At 35.7% G+C, this 24702-nt stretch overlaps 1 protein-coding gene across 1 annotated transcript; it reads left to right on the top strand.

Annotated features, from left to right (window-relative positions):
• The first annotated feature begins 22241 nt into the window (after positions 1–22241).
• LOC113308391 (50S ribosomal protein L34, chloroplastic-like) lies at positions 22242–23051 on the top strand. Its single transcript, XM_026556859.1, has 2 exons — positions 22242–22520; positions 22624–23051. Exons 1-2 carry the CDS (start codon positions 22316–22318, stop codon positions 22875–22877), a joined length of 459 nt encoding a protein of 152 aa, XP_026412644.1. The 5' UTR covers positions 22242–22315; the 3' UTR covers positions 22878–23051.
• Positions 23052–24702: the final 1651 nt, after the last annotated feature.

Here is a 24702-nt window from a genome sequence, read left to right on the forward strand (position 1 = left end):
CCGGAAGTTTGCATACCCGATCGCAAACTTATTCAACTGTTTAAGTCAGGGTACTTAAATTTGCATACCCGTTCGCAAACTGATTTAACTGTTGAAGTCCGGGAAACAAGTTTGTGTACCTGTTCGCAAACGGTTTCAACTGAGTTCGGTCCGAAGCTAAATTTTGCATAACCGTTTGCAAATTGTCGGCTTGTGACCAATGTCCAGAACTTAATTTCGCGTATATGTTTGCAAACTTAAGTGGTTAAAGTTCTTAAATTGGTTAAGTATGATTTCATACTCATGAATAAATACATTTACAAATTAAGGAATGCAATCTTTGCAAACCGTGGCTAAAATGTTCATGAACTGATTCTTTTGAATCAATCCGATTTTGCTTCAATTGTGTCTTGTATACTTCTATGAGAATATAAACCATTGAACAACTCTATGAGTAACACAATTAGATTGATTTGATTATCAATTGATCTAGAAGTGTTAAGATGAACAAGGTTAAGAGAAAAGTGTTCATATGTCTAACTTCGGTTAACTGTTATTGATCGAACTCAACATACGCGTTTAGGTACGGTTGCCCATATCTAAATGAAGATATATTTTATTTGTGTGTAACAAGCTAAAGACCATCTAACCGTGGAAAGATATTAGCTTGAATCTTGAATCAGGTTTCATCTAACGGTGAATATTGATTGCTTTGTAAAGTTATCAAACCCTGATTTGAAGACTATATAAGGGAGAACTTTAGCAACTAGGAAACCTAATCCCCACACCTCATGTGTGATACTAGTTGCAACTAGAGTCGATTCTCCTTTAACCTAGGTTTTCCTAAAACTATTATAGGTTAACGACTTAAAGACTTCATTGGGATTCTGAAGCCAGACCCAACTATTTTCTCTGTAGATGCGTGTTCTGATCTTACTTTGTTCTATCTTATTGTGTATTATCTTCTCTAATATTTGCTCGAGATTTAATCTCTGATAGGTAAGATATAAAAACTAGTCACAAAGCTCTTCGTCTCATTCTTTGTGATTCCACAATAACTTGTTCTACTACCATATGGTTAAGTTATTGTGAGGTGATTGATATTTTTAGGATTTTCTTTGGGAATATAAGTCTGGTGTATCAATTGGTTCATGTTCACCTTGATTTATCAAAAGATGGAACAAAAACTCGTAGGTATTTCTGTGGTAGACAGATTTATCTATTCTAATAGACTTTTCCGTGTGAGACATATTTGTTTATAAAGTCTTCGACTTTAGGTCTTAGAAACTCTTAGTTGTGGGTGAGATCAACTAAGGGAATCAAATACGTAGAGTCCTGTTGGGATTCAGAGGCGTAAGGAACGCGACTGTACCTTAAAAAGTGTGAGATTGGTTAGGGCTCAACTACATTCCAGCCCGAAGTTAACTTGTAGTAGGATAGAGTCTGTAGCGGCTTAATATAGTGTGGTGTTCAAATCTGGACTAGGTCCCGGGGTTTTTCTGCATTTTCGGTTTCCTCGTTAACAAAACTTCTGGTGTCTGTGATATTTATTTTCCGCATTATATTTGTTTATATAATTGAAATATCACAGGTTGTGCGTCGTTGAATCAATTGGTAAATCCAACCTTTGGTTGTTGATTGAAATTGATTGACACTTGAACATTGGTCTTTGGTACAGTTCAAGTTGTTTCTCATAATAATCAGGCTCGCGTATTTCTATATGTTTGATTTGCTGATTACATTGAGAAACAAAGATATAACTCTTGGAGATATTTTCCTTGATTGAGTCTGACTGTCTAGTTGATTCTCTTGGAATTATATTGGAGTTAGTCCACACAGATTGCCTAAATGAAATATTAGTTGTGGTTGTTAGACCCCCGCTTTTTCAGAAAACATATTTCTTAAAAACGTTTATACCAAAGAAAATGCTTCTCCAAACCCAAGAGCAATTATCTTTCAATTTATCTATTTGCAAGAAATTTGTATCCTTAGTCTTTACCCGTAATTTATCATGGTTATTACAAACTTTCCAGGCTAACTTGCTTAGGGGAGCTTGATTAAAAACTTCAATATTTCTAAAAGCTAGACCACTAGGGTATTTTGGTTTGCATGACTGATTCCACCAATAAACTTAATACCCTTGTTTTCTAGGTGCCCACCCCAACCCACCCACCCCCTGGAAATTTTCTCTCCATAATATCAAATTGTTCTAGTAATTCCAGAAGGGATCTTAAAGCTACTCATCTGATGTAAGGGAATAGAATTAAGCACATGTTTAATCCTTGTAGGTTTTTTTCCCTGATTTAGTGACTTAACTTAGAATTATCTAATCTAATATCAAAAGATCGAAGAATATATTTAAAGGATTTATTCTTATTTCTGTCTAACAACAATGAAACTCCTAGAATCTTTCAGACTCATTAGTCATAGTCGTATTTAGGGCTTTAAAGAGTACACAAGCATCTTCACTTAGATTATCATTAAAGTGGACACAAGATTTACTAAAGTTGAGCATTTGACATGATATTATACCAAGCATTTCCAAAATATCCAGCCTATGAAGCATTGATACTTCAAAATCGGTGAGGTATCATATCGAATGTTGTATCAGTTTCAGATACTTGGGAATATGTATCGAATACTTCATTTAAAGTATCACTTTTTATTAATTACGAAAAGTGTAGGGAATACTCTGGGATACCTCTCGGATACTCTAAGAGGGGATACTTCCTATAATATAAATATATTTCTAAACAAATTCAATATATTCTTATATACAAAATATAGTAAACATTCATAGATATATATTCGTACTTATCAAAATTATTCTATGGAAGTATTATATAAATGTCTAACCCTAATATTATTATTCATTATTTAGAGAGAAGTCCAAAATCTCGTCTCGGCAAGTTTGCAACTTTAACAAAAAGGGAGACTTGTTGAAAAGATTAGTCAAGGCATTTCTTTCACTTAAAACTTTATTAGCTTTTTATACTTGATTCGACCTTGATGTTGATATTGAGATGTTGATATTGAGCATATACAATATGAGGTATTAACTCTTTAATTTTAATTGCGTGATTTGTATCATTACTCACTATTTGATGTTTAAATAACTGATAATCTTATAGCTTTTATCGTTTTTCCGTAGAATGAATTCCAACAGTGAAAATAATGTTCAACCTACTGAGAAAGTAATTGATGACAAATTTCCATGTTGGAAGTATGCTACGAAATTTGATAAGTTGGGAGAAAATAAATGAGGAAATTGTAAGTTTCGTTGCAATTTCTACAAGAAAGACTTTAATGGTTCCTACTCCCGTGTAAATGCACACCTTCTCAAAATAAAAAATGCAGGAATTAGCTCCTACACATAGGTGGCTCCATCCCTTACATTAGAAATTCAAAAGCTATTAAGAGAATCCGCGGAAAGGATAAAGCATGTATAAGTCCCCCTTCCAAGCATTTCCAGTCAAGATAGGTCATCTGCTTCTCAAAGGACCAACAGCTTGGAACCAAACAAGAGGAAGGCCAATAGGAATTTAGAAATACAAAAAAGTTTTTAATATTGAGAAATGTGATCATTTAATAAGTGAAATCGCAAGAATGTTTTACTCTGCATGATTACCTTTTCATTTGGTAAAAAATCCACATTTTATAAGTGTTTTTACTTATGCTACTAAGAATAAAATTTCTGGTTTTGTTCCACCAGGCTACAACTCTTTGAGAACTATATTTCTCAATAGGGAGAGGATACATGTTGATAAATTATTTGAACCTATTAATGGGACTTGGATGAAGAAAGGAGTTACTATCATTAGCGACGGATGTACAGATGCCCAAAGAAGACCTCTTATCAACATAATGGTTGTAACAGAGAGTGGGCCAATATTCCTAAAAGTTGTCAACTATGAAGGTGGGGTGAAATATAAATAATTTATAGATAATTTATTAAATAAAACGATCTCTGATTTGGTCCTCAAATATGGTGCAAGTTATTACTGATAATTCTGTTATATGCATGGCTGCAGGAAGTCTCGTACAGTCAAAATATAAACATATTTTGTGGACTCCTTGTGTTGTACATACACTTAATCTTGCTTTTAAAATCATATGTAATCCCAGAATTACAACTTCAAATGCAGAGGTTTATGAGGAGTGTCACTGGATCAATATTGTGGTTGATGATGTCATTTTGATCAGGAACTTTATCAAATGTTATGAGATTGGTATGTATAAAAAGTTCGCCAATCTGAGATTTCTTAAGGTGGAAACGACAAGTTTTTTTTTCAGCTGTAGTAATGTTAAAAATATTTGGACTTATCAAGCAGGATCTGTTGGGATTAGTGGTCAGTGAAGAATGAGCATCATATTGTGACGATGATGTTGTGAAAGCTCAATTTATGAAGAAAAATATCTTAAATGATTCATGGTGGGAGAGAGTTGATCAAATTATCTCCTTTATTAATCCAATTTATGATATGCTTCGGTTTACAGACACTGACACGCCTATTTTACATTTGATGTATGATACGTAGGATGTGACGGTAAAAAATGTGAAAAAAGCAATATACAGGATTGAGAAGAAAGAAGAAGATGAAGAGTGTCCCTTTTACAATGTTGTTGTTAACATATTTACGTTCTGATAGAACAAAAGTATCTGACAAATTCATTGTAGGGATATTCTCTCAATGCAAAGCATTATATATCAATATGGCTTAATGTTAATCCAAGGCATATCCCTCTACATGAAGATTTGGTTATTTCCGAACATAGAAACAAGAGTTTAAGAAGTTACTTCCCAAATTCCGAAAATCGACAAAAGGTAATTCTCAAGCATACTAGTTTTTCAGGGACTACGGATGCGTTTAGTACTTTCGATTCCTTGCATGATAGGGGATATTTATATCCAAAGACTTGGTGGATATTTTATGGTGCTTCAGATTCTATATTCAAACCTTAGATTTAAGGCTAGGCTTCTTGGGAAGCCGTGTTCCTCATCTTATTCAGAGAGAAAAATTGGTGCACATATAATTGTATCCATTCAATGAAGAGAAACAATATTGTATCCCAGCATGTTAAGGATTTAGTGTTTGTTCATATTAATCTTTGTCTCCTTTCACGAAAAAGTGAAAATTATACGAAAAGAGAAAGTAGAATGTGGGATATCAAAGGAGATGCATTTGATCCACTACACTGTATGGGAGAAATTGAAGTTGCCAATCTTTTATTTGACGAGCCAGATCTAGAATTGGTGCTCTTTGATGAAGACAATATTGATGAGTGGTAGGTGAGAAAGATGTTAGATAACTTTTATTTATTTTTATTTTTAATATTCCATATAGTATTTAAGAATTTTTTTAATTTATGTGATTCTTTTTACTAAAACGAATTATTATTAAATTAAATATTTTCAATAATTACACGCATCACTAGTATCTCGCATCCTCGTTTTTTGAAAACTGGCGAATCCATGTACAATGTCTGTGCTTCATAGTATCCATGCCAGCACACCTCTTATGTTGTGCATATCTACAAAAATTAGGATATCATCGGCAAACATTAGATGGAATATAACATGAGCCCTTCTTGCAATTTTGACACCAAAAATAGCATGTGTGTTTTCTGCATTAAGGAAAGATCTAGAAAGATACTTTGTAGCTATGATAAACATGTATGCGGATAATGGATCCCCTTGACTTATACCCCTAATGGGGGGGAAATCATTGCAAGGGGAGCCATTCAATAAAATACATGACAATAGTATAGTTGAAACGCATTGATAGATAAGATCACAAAAGTTATCATTAACAAAAAAAATTAAGAACGATAATTAGAAATGGTCATTCTAGTCTATCAAAAGCCTTTAAGACATATCTAGTTTCAAAGACATAGTACCGTTAAAGCCTTCTTTATGTTTCATTGAATAGATCAACTCATACATAACAATGATCTTTTCATGCATTGATCTTCCATGAGCAAAAGCAACCCGAAAAGGAAAAGGAGACATTAGTTTCTTCAGATATGGTTTTATTCTATTAGATAAAATTTTAGAGATTATCGTATATGCTATATTACAAAACCTATATCCTGAAGCCTACATGAGATCTAGACGTGGACTTTGGAAATCAAAATATATGTAATTTTTGTTAACATGCCTAGGCATGAAGCCACATGTGAGAAAATTTTGGACAACACAAGTAATAACATTATCTACCTTATTCCACTGAGCTTTGTAGTGCCTGAAATTCATATGGACCGGAGGAATTCCAACATGGCATATTGCGTAATAACTTTTATTTCATCACTAGAAGGTACTTTCAAGAGATCAAAAAATTATTGGATTCACTAATCACTAAAGGAATGAAATCAAAAGCACTGTCATGACTAATATTATTAAAGGTACAACTAGACAGCATTACTGAAATGCGAAGTTAACATATTAGCTATCTCATTTCTTTCATTGTGTCAGACTCCATTAGCATCACACAGAGCATCTATATTATTTTTATAGGTCTTTCTATTAGCTAAAGTGTGAATATATTGTAACTCCCCAAAATTAAGCTACTTAATAATCTAGGAGATTAAACTACAAACTGAGGCATTGAGCATAATATCATTTACCTAATCATCAACTTAAAGGTTTGATACAAAGCTTCAACCAAAACAAACCCACCCTCGAACTTTTATAAATGAAAATATGTGAAGTTATATAAATAAAAATGTACTTGTGACTAAAAAAATTATACAGACCCAAACTGATTCATATACATCACGATATCACTAAATCTTCAAGCTGAGAAAACGAATATCTTCGTGCGCACCATGCCATATGATAACTGAAAAACTGAAGCGGAAACGAGTGAGCACATCATCCCCAAAAGGGGACTCTCTTTCCTGAATGTTTAAAACTTACCCTTCACTTGGTGTTGAGTCATTTTAACTTCTTTGGCAAAGTCTGTAAATTAGCAACTCATGCTAACAAACATAACAAATTTTTTGTTTTTTCCTAAAGTCAAAACCTTGACGAAGGAAAAAGAGTACATCGCGAGAATTCCAAAAATACCTTTTACAAAGATGCTCCCCTTGATAGATACTTCAACAAATCTTGGCTTAAAAATCATTAAGACGACGTATTCCAATCTTGTGAACCAATTTCTTGGATGTTGAAGTTGGTAATGCTTTGGCGAAGAGGTCTGCTAGATTGTTACTTGAACGCACTTGTTGAATATCAATCTCACCATCATTATGTAGATCATGTGCGAAGAAAAACTTCGGAGATATATGCTTTATACGACCACCTTTGATGAAACCTTCCTTTAGTTTGCAATGCGCGCAAGCAGTGTTTTCTTCGCACTGTACAGTACTGTTGGTGAGTCTCCACATGATTCTTGAATATGATGTATTACTGACCTTAACCAAATGCATTCACGACTTGCTTCATGGACTACTAATAAATCAAAATGATTTGTAGAAGTAGCTGCAATGATTTTCTTTACTGACCGCCAAGATATAGTTGTATCTTCATAAGTGAACAAATACCCAGTTTGTGATCGTTCTTTGTGTAGGTCAGAAAGATAACATACATCTCCATATCCAGTCAGTTTCAATTCAGATCCATAAGGATAAAATAAACCTAAATCAACATTACCACTAAGATATCGAAATAAGTATTTTACACCATTCCAGTGTCTTAGAGTTGGAACTGAACTGTATCTAGCTAGTAAATTAACTGAAAAGGTAATGTCAGGCCTTATACAATTTGCAAGATACATAAGAGCACCGATTGCACTTAAATATGGTACTTCAGGACCAAGGAGTTCTCCGCCATCTTCTTTAGGGCAAAATGATTTTTTATCCACATCAAGTGATTTCACGACCATCGGAGAACTCGACGGATGTGCTTTGTCCATATAAAAGCGTTTTAAGACTTTTTCTGTATAAGTGGATTAAGGGACAAATATCCCATTTGAGACATGCTCAATTAGTAAACCAAGGAAATATTTGGTTTTACCAAGATCCTTCATCTCAAATTGCTTTTGAAAATAAGCAGCAGTTTCAGAGAGCTCTTCTGAAATCCCCACGAGATTTAGATCGTCAACGCATACTGCAATAATGGCAAATCCAGAACTGGACTTCTTAATTAATGAAAACACATGGAAAAATAGCAATATTAGTATATACCTCTTTCAATATGTATTCACTGAGGTGATTATACCACATTCTCCCGGATCTCTTTAGTAAATACAAAGTTCATTAAAGTTTTATTGAGTATACGCTTCGTTTTTTGGAATTGATTGCTTCAGGTATACGAAATCCTTCGGGGACTTTCATATAAATGTCACTACCAAGTGACCCATAAAGATAAGTTGTGAAGACATTCATAAGATGCATATCATGCTTTTCTGAAGCTGCCAAACTAATAAGAAACCGAAATGTGATGGAACCCATCACTAGAGAGTAGGTTTCTTGGTAATCAATAGGTCTTTGAGAAAAACCTTGTACAACAAGTCGATCTTTTTATCTCACTATTTCATTTCCTCGTTACGCTTTCTTACAAATTCTAATTTGTACCCGACGCCTTTTACATTTTCAGGAGTTTCAACAACTAGACCAAGAACTTTATGTTTAGCCAATGATTTGAACTCTGCTTGGATTGCATCTCTCCATATTGGTCAATCTTTTCTACGTCGACATTCATCTACAGATTGTGGTTCGGGATCATCAGTATTTTCTATGACATCCAAAGCAACAGTAAAAGCAAGGAATAATCGTATTCATATCCCAGTTTTGTCTTGTAACAACATAGTTTACACAGATCTCATTGTTTTGAGGTATATGTGCCTCTTCAGGTACAACTTGTGTATCAGTATTTGATTGATCAATCAATGTCTCAGAGAGAATGGCTTTTCCCGTAATGCAAACTACTGATCTTTTTATTCCGCGGAACTGAATCCTTTGCACTAAGAGGTCTTCCACGCTTTAAGCGTATTGTGGAATGATTTTCATTATCATGATGTCCTTCTGGAATAATTACTCTCGTTGGAGTACTTGCAGCAGGTAAATGTTATTTTGTTATCCTATTCATATCAATAAATGCATCATGCATTTTATTTGCAATGTTTTGCAAATGTATGACTTTTTGAACCTCAAGTTCACATTGGTTTGTACGAGGATCAAAATGGATAATAATGGCGTATTCCATGAGATTTCACAGTGTCCCTCAAGTTTAGCTTTTCTCCCCTAACAACGGGAAAATTGACTCATCAAATTGGCAATAAGCAAATCTTGCCTTAATGACATCTCATGTTTGAGGCTTTAAATATCGAATGATAGATGGAGTCATAACCAACATAAATGCCGAATCTATGTTGAGGACCCATTTCCTCTCTCTGAGGTGGAGCTATGGGAACATACACTGCATAACCAAGAATTATAAGATGGGATACATTTGGTTGTTGACCAGGTACAAGTTGTACAGGAGAGTATTTTTAATAACTGGTTGGTATGATACGGACTAGTGTTGCAACATATAATATAGCATGACCCCATGTTGTGAATGGAAATTTAGACCTTAAAATTAATGGTCGGGCAATCATTTGTAAGCGGTTAATAAAAGATTCTGCTAGACCATTTTGAGTATGCACATGAGCAAAGGGGTGTTCAACATCGATACCAATCGACATGCAAAAATCGTCAAATATTTTTGATGTAAATTCACCAGCATTACCAAGACGAATAGTTTTGATAGGAAAATCTGGAAACTGAGCTCGTAGTCGAATAATTTGTGCAAGAAGTCTTGCAGATGCAAAGATACGAGTCGAAAGTAAGCAAACATGGGACCATCGTGTGGAAGCATCAATCAGAACCATAAAATAACGAAATGGTCCACACGAAGAGTGAATTGGTCCACAAATATCACCTTGAATGCGTTGCAAGAAACTAATGATTAATTTTCCTCGATAACAAGCGTTGCATGGTGTAGTTGCAGGAAATCCTACACTACACCCCTCATACGATTTCATTGTTGATCAACTCATTTTTAGGTTTATATTCTTAATTTTATTGATTAACTCTTGAATGTTCTTACAAGAAAGATAAAGAAGTCAAGAATGATCTCTGCTCTGAACTTTCTCTCTCCTATTTACTTGTTTCTTACTCAAAAAAGATCCCCCCTCCTTTACAACTCGAATGACTATTTATAAGGAAATACATAGTGGATGAAAGCTAATCTGTCCTTTATTTTCAGATATGGTTTGCGACATTCTCGCAACCTTACAAATGTTAATTTCGCAAGCTCTCTAATTTTCGCAGGACTATCACATCTTTCTCATGATCCTTGCTGACGTCGTTTCTGAAATTGTTCTGCGACGCTATTGTGTTGTACCATTGATAATTTCGCTGAGACATAATTGTTGCGAGATTCTGATCCTACATCTTGCCTCTTCTCATATTTTTCTACAAAGTAGAGAATGATGTGAGAAATGCCGCAACTGCTTTTCTTTTCATATTCCACATTTATCACACGTATTCTTTCTTCCGTTTATTTCTCGACACGTCTTTTGTAACCGCTTATATCTTTCCGTATTAATCGTGTTGATTTTCTCGAGGAGAAATTCCCTCTATATATGTTCCTTCTCACTCTTTTTTTTCTTCTTTTGATTTTCTCTGCAACTTCATCGTTCTCCTGCAAATTCCATTATTGCAACTTTTCTTCTTTCTTCTTCAACCTTCTTAAGTTCTTCTTCATCTTCATACTAGATCTTCATAGTTCATAATTTTCTTCGAGACAATCTCCTTGCTATTATTTTTCATGGATTCATCAAGGTTAGTCTTCTCTTTTCTTCTTTATGAGTTTTGCTGAATTGATATATTTGAAATTGATCGTGTTTATTGCCTTATTTAATGTTGTCTATGTGATTCCCATACTCTTGTTATTTCAGCAAAAGCGGCTCCAACACTTAATTTACAGTTCAGAACCCTAACAATCCCAAATCACAGCATAAGGTTGTCGCACATAAAAGAAAGTCTGCGAATGAGAAGGTAGTAAGAAACACTATCTTTTTCTAATAAAAATATCGTTGCCTCTGTTTCTTATCTGGATTGTAATTCGCAGGGTGATAAAGATCTTCATAAACCTCACAAGAAATCTCTCCACCTTAAAACTGTTCCAACTTCTGTTCCCTTCCACCTACTCATTTCTTCCAAATCTCCTGCGACATCTTCGCAAGATAAACCTTTATCTCCAATTTGCGAAAATGCTGCCTCTGATTTCATTTCTTCCAAATCTCCTGCGACATCTTCGCAAGATAAACCTTTATCTCCAATTCGCGAAAATGCTGCCTCTGATTTCATTTCTTCAGTTGACCTTTCTATGATTGAAATTCCCCTTGTGGATCCTTCTGCGAATGAAACCTCTTCTCTTCCCATTGAGATTGTTTCCCAACTTTCTGTCTCTACCAGTTCTCTACCCAAGTCTCTTCCTCTGTCGAAAGAGACCGTGGAAGGGATAGATATTGCTTTCAAATTTTTATCTGAAATTCTGGATGACGGCAAGAAGTCTTCTACTGATCCCATCAAGTCTAATGTTTGCGAGATTCTGAGCAAGCATTTGGGTTCTGGCAGAGCTGCTTCGCAGACAGCTTTAGAAAAAGAATGTAATGCTCTTCGTCTTGAAAATCAGAAGCTTCAGAATGTTTTGCTGGATCGCGACAATCTTTGCAAGAAAAATGATGAATTAAGAGGTATGATTTCCTTATCTATGTCTTTAATTTGCCTTTTCGATGGTTTTATCCTTCCCATGTTTAATTATCCTTTAAATCTCTCTTTCGCATGTTAAGCATTAAATCAAAAACGAATAATGGAAAGATATCAATTTGAATCAGCTGTTGAAGAATCCCTGTGTTGATAAAGAAATCTTGATGGATCAATATAACCAATTAGATAACCTCTATTCATATTCTCTTGATCATATAAATAATCTTACCAATGAAAATACCAAATTAGTTCAAAGACAAGATCTATTAAGTAATGAAGTATCTCGTCTTTCTTATTCTTTAACCAAAACTAATTTAGGGATGAAAACTTTATCAGATGAGAATAAAACCTTATCTCAAGAGAAGTGAACTTATTTAAACAAGATGGCGATATCTTCGCAACAACTTAGTATTCTCCAAAAAGTATGTGCTGACCAAGAGCAATCTCTTCGCTCTTTGAGAAATGAACTTAAAGAAGTAACAGAATCATCTATCGCTGAAAAAGATACACTCATTCAAGGTAGAATAGCTTTAAGTGTGAAGGCAAACCAGCTTAAAGAACAATATTCCAAATTAGAAGAATCTTATTCTTCTCTTGCCAAGAAGAATGCCTTTCTTATTTATAAAGAGAAAAATCTTCAGTCTCGACTTAAAGGTTTAGTTGGAGATAAATTTGATGACGCAATGGACCATTGGGAAAATAGTTGTTTATCCTTGATTCAACACCTTATTTCGCAAAAGGAAGGTAGTCATAATAGTTTGACTGCCTTAATTATCTTTTCTTTATCATATCTCTCTGAATTCTGTATCTTAATAAAATTTTGTATTCTATTTTTCGCAGAGTCTGGGAAGAATCTTCATTCTTCTATTTCTTATCTGGAGGCTAAATATGCTAAAATTTGCAAAGAGAATGCATTGCTCGTCTCTACCCTTACTGGTTCTCGCGACCGAGCAGAAAGAAGACGTGATTATCTTGCTTATTTTAAGGATATTCAAGATAGGAATCATCAAAGAGCACTTCTTCGCCAAGTTCATATCCGGGATAAAGTCCTTGTAAATGACATTTTATTGTCCAACTCTCTTCCTCCTACATCAATTGATCCTTTAGAAGTAGATGATGATGAAGTTCCTCGTCCTACTGATAGTGATTATGATTACGAAAGTGGTGCAGAGGATAATTTCCTGGAAGATGAAGAAGAGGTTCCTTCTAAAGAAGTATCTGCTGGTGTTAATCAGAATGAGAAAGAAATTTCTCCTGAAGAAGTAATTGCTGGCGATAATCAAGAGGCTAGTCATAGCGAAGATCAAAGACGAAATGAAGGAGAAGCTTGCGAGAATGTTGGCGAAGAATTTCTGTCATCTCCTGCTACTGACATTAATATTGAAGCTTGAGCTTCTTATCTAACTTTGTTTTCTTGAACTGTCTTATTTTTATCACTTTTGAGAGTTACATTGTTCAATCGACTTTGGAGTCAACTTTTCCTTTTAATATTTTGTTGATAAGAAAGATAACGCTTCTTGTGTATCGATTCCCATACTTGCCTCTCATTATCTTTCTTGCAAAAAATAATCTGTTATGAATGCTTATAATTAATTTGTTTTATCATATGGTCTTATTTTTCCTTCCTAATTAAAGGTCTTATTATGCCATCTATTGTCATTGCGACAAAATCGCAGGACGTCCTTGCACTTTCATACAAAAACCCATTGATCTTGTCTTAACTTTTTCTTTTGTATTATGGCCTCTTCAGGAATGTTGCGACAATATGACAGGCCTAAATATTCTTGCGAAAATAAAGCCCCATGACATTGCCGTCTTGCGACGAAATCGCAGGACGTCTTCGCACTTTCATGTGAAAACCCATTGATCTCGTCTTATCCTTTTATTTTGTATTATTGCCTCTTCAGGATTGTTGCACAAATATGACAAGCCTTAATATCCTTGCGAATAAAAAGCCTCATGACATTTGCGTCTTAAGACACTTATCAGCTCCCTAATGGAGGGTACCGCCCTTATCTCCCCCCTGGTTGCCCCTTCAAGGAGGCGTACTTCTACCATACAAGGTTAGATCCTCCCATCCAGTCTTAACAACAACCAGTTGTTTTCACAGCCTCTTATCCCTTTTGCCTATAGGGCTTATGGTTACGAGACTGCACCCTAAGTGGTGTTTTCTTCAGGCCGAGTGCAGTATGAGCCAAGACTTGTCAAGAATGGCAATGACGCTTCCAGCGCCCCCGGCACTCTTGACTCAACCGTATACCTCGGCGCCTTGATCAGATTCTGCACTCCTTGGGAGAGTCCTTATTATCTTAGTCGCCCAACCTAAGTCATATGCTTAAGTTGAGAATCCAAGGTGCCTCTCCCGGATGGGCTTTATTGACCCCAAATCTCCATGACTCAGGTTCCGGTGGCGGTGTAGCCTTTCCCTGAATCATGCAATAGGTACCCCATTATATGACGTACTTTAGGTCTTACATTTGCCTCTTGCGAAATTGTATTCGCGAACTAGGGTGTACGCCATAAATGTTCGCCTCTTTCTCTTTTGTCATTCTTCTCTTATTATTTTCTGTAAAATTCATTATCTCTGCGAGAGTCTCGCAAATCATTATATTGTATCTGAATTTCGCAATCTCAATTTTGTTGTTCAATCAAATGTATTTTTGAGAATTTTACTTATTGCGAGATTATCGCAACAACTTAATCATTCATACATTTCTTGTTTTTATTACCTTTGCTTTTTTATTATTTTCTGCTATTGCTTCCTTGGTAATCGTATATTCATCCTTTTTATTCTGAGCTAGCATTAATTTCGCAACATCTCTTCTCCTTTCTTTTCGATTGTATCCACCATCAACCTCTCACTTCTTTGTACGTCTTTGATTTTGTGTCGCCATTTTTCCTTTTTGTTTGCCCTTCCTTCACAAGATTCTATCTCAGTTTCGTAACATCTCTTTCCTTCAACCCAATCTCCCTTTATGATTCCTACACCATTGGGGTGAGGGAATTTGATGCATTGGTGGAAAGTTGAAGCTACACCTAGAATCCCATGTAGCCAAGGTCGACCAATTAATGCATTGTAGGGAGATTCTACATCAACGACACATAATGAGATTTCAAAAGATATTCCCTTCAATGGAATTTGCATAGCAACCTTCCCTTTAGGATTGTTAGCAGTACCATTAAAATCATATATCTTATATGTTGATGGTATAAGATCATCATCTCTTCCACCCATGGTTTTATAAGTATGATAAAATAAGATGTTCACAGAGCTTCCAGTATCGACTAGAATTCTATTGATTTCCCATGAATTTTCAGCTTCATCATCCTCATCTTCTTTCGGTTTTGGATTAATTTCTAATTTTATTACCAATGGATTTTCATGCACCTCTTCTCCTTCGGGAATTTCTTCTGCGGTAAAAGAAATGATCTATTTCTGCCATTCCTCTAGTTGCGAGATTTTCGCAATATTCATAATTTCTCTTCCATTATTATCTCTTGCGAACACTCTACTCAAAATATTATCATGAAAATCTTCAATTGTCTTATATGAATGTACGATAGAGTGACAAAATAGATTTTTTGCTTTTGCACCAAATTCTATGAAAAATGTTTCTTTCTTTTTCATCGTATTCACTTTGTGATGTTCTGGCGGTGGTGGTAATGGTTGAGATTGCGGATTCCCTACCAGAAATTCGTTTAGTTTTCCTTGATCTATCATTCTCAAAATAATTCTCTTTACATTTCTGCAATCGTTTGTGGTATGTCCATGAAAATGGTGATAAGAACAAAATTCATGACTTTTGTGGTTTGGGGGTGGTTCCGTTCCCATGTTCCATGGTGTTGGTATATTCTCCATCAAAATTATAGCTTCCCATATCTTCTCCACACTTGCATTTAGAGGTGGCATCTTAATTTCTTCCCATATTACCTTGTGACCCCCTTGTCCTCTATTAAAGTTTGTTCTTTGACCTCCATAAGTTTCTTGCGGTTGATCGAGTCTTTGAATCTTGTTATTTCCTCCACGATTGTAGAAATTTCTTTCTCTTTCATACTCTTCTTGATCTCGGCTCCCCATAGCTACCAACTTCTGCTGATTGTTACCTATCACCTTTTCTTGTTGTACTTGCGAAGTATTCGCCACTGTGTTTATTAGCTTGGGTAATAAGCTTGCATTCGCTGTTTGTGAGCTAGTGTTCGCAACTGGATATGATTCCATTTCATTTTGTCTTTCCTCTAAATCGATGTATTCTTCTTGAAGTTCTCGCAATTCAGTCATCGTAATTGTATTCTTGACTCTGAAAATTTGGACATACAACAGGTTTGTTGCAAACATAGCATTGATAAATGATAATATGAGATATCTCTCATCTACACGGCCATCCATTTCGCTACACATAGTTCTCCATCTTTTAGTCAAGTGTTTCAAACTTTCGCCAATCCTTTGTTTTAATCCAAACACATCTTCTATACCAGGTCGTGAGGAATTATTACTTATATATGCTCCCAAGAATATGGTCTGCAAATGATTGAAGGAGGTTATTGTATTCTTTGGTAAACCTTCAAACCATTTTAACGCTTCTCCTGTTAAACTGGATGCAAAATATTTGCACAATACCGCATCATGATTTTCCCATTGTAACATGCACCTCACATAAGCTTTAATGTGTTGAATTGCACAAGTTGTTCCATCAAAAATGCTGGTTAATGTGGGCAAATTGCATTTCGGTGGTATTCCTCCTAATTGTACTTCCCTTGTAAATGGAGTTTTCGCAGCTTCTTCTATTGCTTCATCCAATTGTCTTCTACCTACTTCTCCTCTATTATTTAGCATTCCTCTCATTTCTTCTAATTCTTTCAAGATTTGTTTATTTACACCTGAATCTTGACCCATTGGTCTCTTTAATTTTGCTTCTCTTCTTCTGCATTCACGTCTATCTTCTCTTGCGAAATTTTGTGTCTCTTCTTCATTATCCTCATCTCGTCTTCTTCTGCGATCCTCTTCCTCATCTCTATATTGAATTCGCAAATGATGATGTCGTTCATTTTCCCCTCCATAATTTTGTTCATTTCTTATCAATTCAATTCGTTGTCTTTCAACCATTCTCTTTATTCTATCATACTCTTCATTGAGATTATCGTTATTCCGGTTTTGTATACGCCTTCTTTCTCGATTGTCATGATTGTTCTGGCGAATTGTCTCCTGAAGCTCTTGTTCTTCCATTTCCGCTCTCAATCTTTCACGTTCGCAGATTAAACGTGCTTGTTCAGCATTATGTCTTTCAATTTCTTCTTCAATTGTCTGTTGATTTCTTTGAGTTTCCCTCACATGTAAAATTCTTCTTTCTTCCTCTTGATTTTCTTTGCCATCTTGGTTATTTTGTCTCTGATTTTGCCCGTTCTCTTGATTTCCTCCAATTTTCCCATCATCAAAAGTTTCATTTTGTGGAATGTAACGATTATCAGTTCTTTCTCTATTTTCGCAATATTGTTCATTAGGATTTTATGTTTCTTCTTGAATATTATTTCCAGCATTGATTGGGGTGAATCTCGCCTCATTTCTCTTCTAGTCGATCTTGAATATGATTTTGTGATACTTCTCGATCTTCTATTCTACAGTCTTATATTCTCCATCCTTAATTCGTGATTTTGCCTTGTTAAATTCGCACGTTCTTCTGCCTCAGCTCTTCTTTCTTCATGTATTCTTATCCTCAATGTTTCTAACGCTCCAATTTCCTGATCTCCATGAATTATTCCTTCATCTACTTCTTGATTTCTCTCTTCCTGTCTGTAATTTCTATTTTGTTGCTCTTCTTCTATTTCTTCTGCTGAATTTGATCGCCAAGTGTGTACGCTCACTCTGTCATAATCTGTATTCCTCTCTTGAACTAGTGTTTGTTGAATTGGCGATTGAATTATATTTTCTCTATTATTTCTCATTCTAGTAGATTCTCTCATTTCACTTCTTTCTCTTCCAGCAATTCTTTTGCTTCTTCTAATAGTAGTTGGTTGTTCGGATGTATTTCTTCTTCTAGCCATTTCTTCAATGCTAACAATATTGCAAGAAATTATGAAAAATTCTTAATCAATCACTTTAAATTTTCACAAATCTCAATATCAATCTTTAGCTTTTTCTAGAATAATCTTCAACTCCTCCCTGTTTCTAGCGCCATTATGTAGTTGCAGGAAATCCTACACTACACCCCTCATACGATTTCATTGTTGATCAACTCATTTTTAGGTTTATATTCTTAATTTTATTGATTAACTCTTGAATGTTCTTACAAGAAATATAAAGAAGTCAAGAATGATCTCTGCTCTGAACTTTCTCTCTCCTATTTACTTGTTTCTTACTCAAAAAAGATCCCCCCTCCTTTACAACTCGAATGACTATTTATAAGGAAATACATAGTGGATGACAGCTAATCTGTCCTTTATTTTCAGATATGGTTTGCGACATTCTCGCAACCTTACAAATGTTAATTTCGCAAGCTCTCTAATTTTCACAGGACTATCACATCTTTCTCATGATCCTTGCTGACGTCGTTTCTGAAATTGTTCTGTGACGCTATTGTGTTGTACCATTGATAATTTCGCTGAGACATAATTGTTGCGAGATTCTGATCCTACACATGGACAATCTGTAGTCGACAAGACCTTTAGATTCTATAGAGTATGTCCATGCGAGTTTTCTATAACTCGACGCATCATTGTTGATCCTGGGTGACCTAAACGGTCATGCCAAAGTTTAAAAACATTGGGATTAAAAAAAGTCTTCGAGTGATTCACAAGATGTGATTCAATAAGGATAGTATGATACTAGTATGACCGTTGCCACGGTGGGAGGGCCGACCGAAGAAGAATCTGAAGATGGGGTTTGTCTACGACTACTTTTGTCCCATTTAAGAAAATGTGATACTTTTTCCGAAACGAAGCAAAAGTATCATTTTTTCCGAAACGGGGAGAAAGTATCACTTTTCCCGAAACGAAGCGAAAGTATCACTTTCCCGAAACGGGGGGAAAGTATCACTTTTCCTGAAATGGGATGTGAAAGTATCACTTTTTCTGAACGAAAAATTAGTCGATCCATAAACCAAAATATGGTTGCATGATGTGTTATGCATCCTTTGTGGTGGTTTGCGTAATAGTTATGCATTCAATTTTCGAGAATTGTGCCTAAAATGAAAATATCATTTTTCTTGAAACGGAGGGAGTACATCATTTTATTAGTTGCAACGGAAAATTAGTTGATGCATAAACCAAAATTTTGCTACATAAAGTATTATGTATCCTTTGTGGTTTGCATAATGGATGTACAATTTTTCTAAAATTATGCCTAAAATGATAAATACCTCCAATTTTTTCGTAAAAACTCTAAATTTGATATTGTCGTTTGTACTTGTTGCGTAGAGTTTTTCATAACCTTTCCAATGAGATAAAATTTGTAAAATTCTAAGGCACGAATTTTTAGATATGTTATATTAAAGTTTGATTTCCAATTATACCCCTGAAAAGATAGGATACACAAGGAGTTATAGTAATTGGACTAAAAGGGAGGGACATTTTTGGTTTTTCGGCCCTAACCATTTCCAATCTTTTTGTGTCAATTGATCACTTACATTTTACAAAAAAATGGTTATATAAAGGTCCTCCCTCGCTTCGCTCGGTCGGCCCAATAATCTACAAGATAAAGCATGAGCCTTTCAAAAACCTGTTTATTTTCCGAGACAATAGTAGTAATACACAGATACTCTATGTTGGCCTCATTGGTTGTCTCAATATGATACTCATTAAGACGAATATCTTTAAAACTCAACAAGTTTCTGTTAGATTTTGTTGAAAATAGGGCATCATAAATAAGGATTTTTGTACCATTAGGTAACATTAATTAGGCTTTTCCACAACCCTCAATAAGTTTAGAAGTCCCTGATATTGTATTAACAGTGTTGCAGCTAATGTTAAATGGGAGAAAAACCGTTTATCACGAAGAATTGTATGTGTTGTAGCACTATCACAAGACATGTATCTTCACCGTTTGTTGCAAACTTACCATTAGCAAAATCCATATATTCCAATCAATTGAGTGTGATAGATAAAGAAACTTAAAAAGTAAAGGAGAATGCTTATTGAATGTGTGAAATAAACAAACATTACAACCTCTATTTTTAGGGCTAGATACAAAAACATCCCGTAAATAAACGAAATTTACCTTAGATATTAGTAACTAAAATACACGTTTTTGTATACAAGTCTTTTGTATTAGTAACTAAAATACACGTTTCTGTCTTGATTATCTATTGAAAGAAGCTGGTTTTGGAGACAAGTGGAGAAGATGGATTCAATGGTGTTTATCCTCTACTCAGTCTTCTATCTTGGTTAATGGCAGCTCCACAAACAAGTTCAAGCTACAAAAAGGTCTCAGGCAAGGACACTCTCTTTCTCCTTTTTTGTTCATATTGGTAGCTGAAACTCTCACCAGTTTATTAAGAAAGGCAGAAGACTTGAACATGATTACAGGTTTTACAGCTACAGAGGACATAAAACTCACTCATCTACAATTTGCGGATGGGAGGCAAAGGAGGAGGAAGTTGAAAATTTTCTCATGGTGCTGCAAATATATGAAGCAATATCAGGGCTAAAGGTGAACCTAGAGAAAAGCACAATCATCAGCCTAGGTGTCAATACCAAAATTAAAGATCTGGCAAAAATACTAAACTGCAAAATAGAAACTCTTCCTTTCAAATATCTGGGAATGACTTTAGGAGAAACAAGAAAGCAAATTAGCATTTGGGAAGGAGTGCTAGAGAAGTTCAAAGTCAAATTGGCATTATGGAGAAGAAGGTTCCTATCAAAAGAAGCAAGAGTGGAATTGATCAATAGTGCTCTGGACAGCTTGCCCATCTATTTCATGTCACTAGTCCAAATGCCAGCTTCCATTGAAAAGAAGATGTCCAAGCATATGAGAGATTTTTTGTGGGGATCCACACATGACAAGAAAAAGATCAACTGGATTGCTTGGGAAAGAGCATGCAAGCCAAAGAAATTGGGTGGATTAGGAATCAGAAATCTTAAAGCAACTAACAAAGCTCTTCTTAGCAAATGGAGTTGGAGATATTCACAGGAAAAAGAAGCTCTATGGAGAAAGATCATACAACATAAAACTACTTCTGAGAAAGATGATTTAATTCTCAAAGAATGCAAAAACTCTTATGGCACGGGCTTTTGAAAAGGAATTGAAAATGAGAAAGGCATAGTGCGCTGGAACATGGAGATGAATATTGGAGATGGAAAAGCAACAAAATTCTGGCTAGACCCATGGAAATCACAAGTCGCTTTCTCCAAAACACATCAAAAAGCTTTCAGGGCAATTATGAGGAAAGATGCTAAAATTGCTGACTTGGTGCACAATGGGCAGTGGAACCTGCAACTTAAACAAAACCTTAGTGAAGAAGTCATGGAGGAATTGGATAACATTCTTTCCATCATTGGTGCTCCTCCACAACTAGTACCATTATCAGACTCCATCAGCTACATTACAGCCTTGATTTGTACTTCCAAAGAGGGTTACAAGTGGCTAATGCAACAACAACACAGTGGAAGAGAAGATGAGTACAAGCATATTTGGAACAATAAGGTCCCTCCTAAAGCTCAAATGCTGATCTGGTTAGCTGTCCAAAATGCCATCCCAACTGTGGACAACCTCAACAAAAGAGGTTGTGAGATCACAAACACTAACTGCTGCCTCTGTAATGGTGCAGCTGAAGAAGTCAATCACATTCTACTAAACTGCAGCTTTGCAAATCAGATTTGGTCTCAGCTGACTAACCCTCTGGATAGATCATGGACTCATAAGTCAAATATTCAAGACCAACTGCTCCACTTGCAATCCTCATCATGCAACGGTTTAGCCAAAAAAGTCTGGCATACACTACCTTTCGCCATCTGTTGGGCACTTTGGGGGAAAGAAATAGAAGGGTGATGGCAAATAAGAGAAGTAGAGTAAAGGAGATGGTGGTCATTGAAATCAAAATATTGATATTCCCATGGGGACAATTACACTCATGGTTTAAATACCGTTTCACAGATTTACTCTTGAACTGGAATGCGCTTTTAGGATACAGATAATTATAAATCTAATTCTACGGAGTTGAGACTCGTATGAATTTGCAAGTGTAAATGGACCCAAGCATGGGCTAGAAATTGTACCGGAGGCCTTTGCGCCAATTTTTAATTTTATCTTAACCCTTTCTTTCAAAAAAAAAAAAACACGCGTTTATAACACGAATTAAGAGAGCCACGTCTCAAATCAGACATCTGAAAAAGAAGGGGAAAAAAATGTCAAGTCAGCTCAGTCTAAGTCAAACCCTGACAAATAAGAGGCAGAAAAGATAGTCTACGGTCATGCTCATCTTAAAGCATAACTACTTGACCCATCTACGACCATATTTTAACACGCGTCTCCCATCTGTGCATCTGTTCTTTTCTGATGGAGTAGGATAACAATAAGGATAAACAAAACAGAGAAAGAGAACAAGAGCTCTATTGAATTTGAGTAGATAGAGTGCGAGAGAAAGCAGACATGGCGATATCATTGGTATCACTCTCGAGCGCAAGTACTACAACTAGGTTTCAAGTTCCTTCAGCTTCACTCACATTTCTTGCAGGAGGAAGAAGAACAACAACTTCATCTATTAATGTCATTAAACCCTACACTCACTCAGGGCTTCTCCATTGTTCATTTGTTTCTTCTCCAACATCTCTCTTTTCTTCCTCTTCGTTCTCAGGTAAACTCTACCCGGTTTGGGTTAATTTTAGAATCATGGGAATTTTTAAATTTTGCAATTTGTGTTTGGATAGGGTTTTCACATTGTGTTATTCTAATTCCAGGTATATCTCTTGGGGTGAATTTGGATATGAACAAGGGGTTAATAAGGGATAGAAGTCGTGGTCTTCTGGTAAGGGCGGGAAAGGCAGCTCTATGTCTTACTAAGAGGAGTAGGTCTCGGAAATCACTTGCTCGCACCCATGGATTCCGCTTGCGAATGAGAACCACTGGGGGAAGGGCAATTTTGAAGCGTAGACGTGCTAAAGGACGGCATATCCTTTGTACAAAGACCAATCCTAATACTGGGAAAAGGTAATTTTCTTTTGTAGTAGTATGAATCTGTTTCAACTTGTAATTTGGCTATCACTTGTGTCTTTTTGCGGCTCAGTTCATGTAAACTTCTTAGAATTCAACCTTTTGTGTAACAAATGAATCTTGTTTCCAACATTTGCGTTATTTTGTTAATTGATTGTGTCATTTTTAGTTCTTTTTTCCCCTTTCGTTAGTGTTGTGAAATGCTGTTATTATTTTATCCTGTTTGATTTCACAATTTTACAGTCTAGGATTGTATGATCTTTTGTATTACTACTTAAAACAGTAAAGCCCTTTGTTGAGGACTCGATGCCAAAGCTGTATTTTGTCATGGGTTGTGTCCATTCAACCAGTGCAATCCCACATTGAAACAGCATGAGTTACATTGTTGTCAGTTATGGGTATTTTCTACACATCCTGATTGATGTTCTCCTCATATTTAGAGCCATAATTTTTGACATTTGAGAAAGTTGAATGCACTGCTAAAAAGAGATTCAAGTAGAGCTTTGTGTTCTTCTTTCATCCCTTGGGAATTCATCCATTTATTTCATTCAAAACAGCTAAACAGATTGTAAAATGGAGAACAGGCAAAAATGACTGTCGGACTAACATAGATGCTTTAAGGTAATAGAACAAGATGCATGTATGCTAGAACTTACAGATGTGGTCAGTAATTTCTTTGGTCGATCAGTTAGCAACCTTAATGGAACGATATCTGGTTTGGAATATCAGTCTTCGATATCATGTATCTGTTTTATCCAAAGAAACAAGGGAAAGGATTGTCCAAGGTAATCTAGTAACTGCACCTTATTGTTTTCTTATATGGAACTCTAAATTAAATCATCTTAAGCCAAGAGTCGAGGATTGCATGCTTATCTATAGTTCTGCTACTTCTGGAGTCTTTCACTCACTTGGCCTGCACAAGAAACCAGTTGATTGTGTAGTACAGTAATAACCCATGCATTTTCTTACTGGTTGGTTAGGGAGGAATTATAAGTAGAGGTTTAAACTGTTTTGAAGTGCTAAACTCAAGAATGAAGCAATTGAAGAAACAAAAAATATTTGTTCTAAAGCTTGCTTGTTTATGAGAAGAGAAAAAATTCCCCCGGGGACCGTTATCATTTATCATTCATTCCCAGGAAAAAGTTCTATGACCACTTCTGATTTTGGTTAGTTTCTTCTGAACCTCTTGGGTTGTTCTCCAATTTATTGGTAGTTACTATTTTAAAGTGGGACAACTAAATATGAATCAACCAGAGAAGGCTTATTAAGGATCAGCTTTATTGTGCTAGAGATCGTCATCGGTCACAGGTTTTCTCCGAAGATGTCCTCTTGAATCGTTTGTTCGTCTTCCTGTTCCTAGCGATAAACAAGGATCAGGTAAATGATCAAGAAGTTGTGCAAAGGACAACTAATGAGCCTAACCTTGGAGACATTTGTGCTTCAAACTTACTCTGGAAATCTACTTCTACCGCTAACATTTCCACCCATGTAAAGTTAGATGGGCAAAAAGCAAACCTGTGCCCTTTTAATGAGCGACTGACAATGTCATGCTTACCCTTCCATCCTTGACCTTCCAAAAAGCCCGCAAGAGAAAAAAAATAGTGTCACGGCTACAACAACTCTATTTTTCTATCATCAGTGTTTTCTGTCGGATACAAACTCAAAACACCACCAGGATTAACCACTGGGTTAGATAGGTAGATAATACCACCAGTTTCTCAACTCAATTGACTTTTTGACCTGTTCTTTTGATTTGGAATCGGCAGCAGGAGGATGGAAAATGTAGAGGGGAGGGATAAAGTAGGTGGCTGAATCATGTTTCCACA

The sequence above is a fragment of the Papaver somniferum genome, chromosome 1 (assembly GCF_003573695.1).
Source record: "Papaver somniferum cultivar HN1 chromosome 1, ASM357369v1, whole genome shotgun sequence".
NCBI lineage: Eukaryota > Viridiplantae > Streptophyta > Magnoliopsida > Ranunculales > Papaveraceae > Papaver > Papaver somniferum.

Bases quoted from the DNA above. Each gene is read 5' to 3' on its own strand.
- LOC113308391 (XM_026556859.1), top strand. From the start codon at position 22,316: ATGGCGATATCATTGGTATCACTCTCGAGCGCAAGTACTACAACTAGG. The intron at 22,521-22,623 runs GTAAACTCTACC...TTCTAATTCCAG, and splicing joins TTCTTCCTCTTCGTTCTCAG to GTATATCTCTTGGGGTGAAT.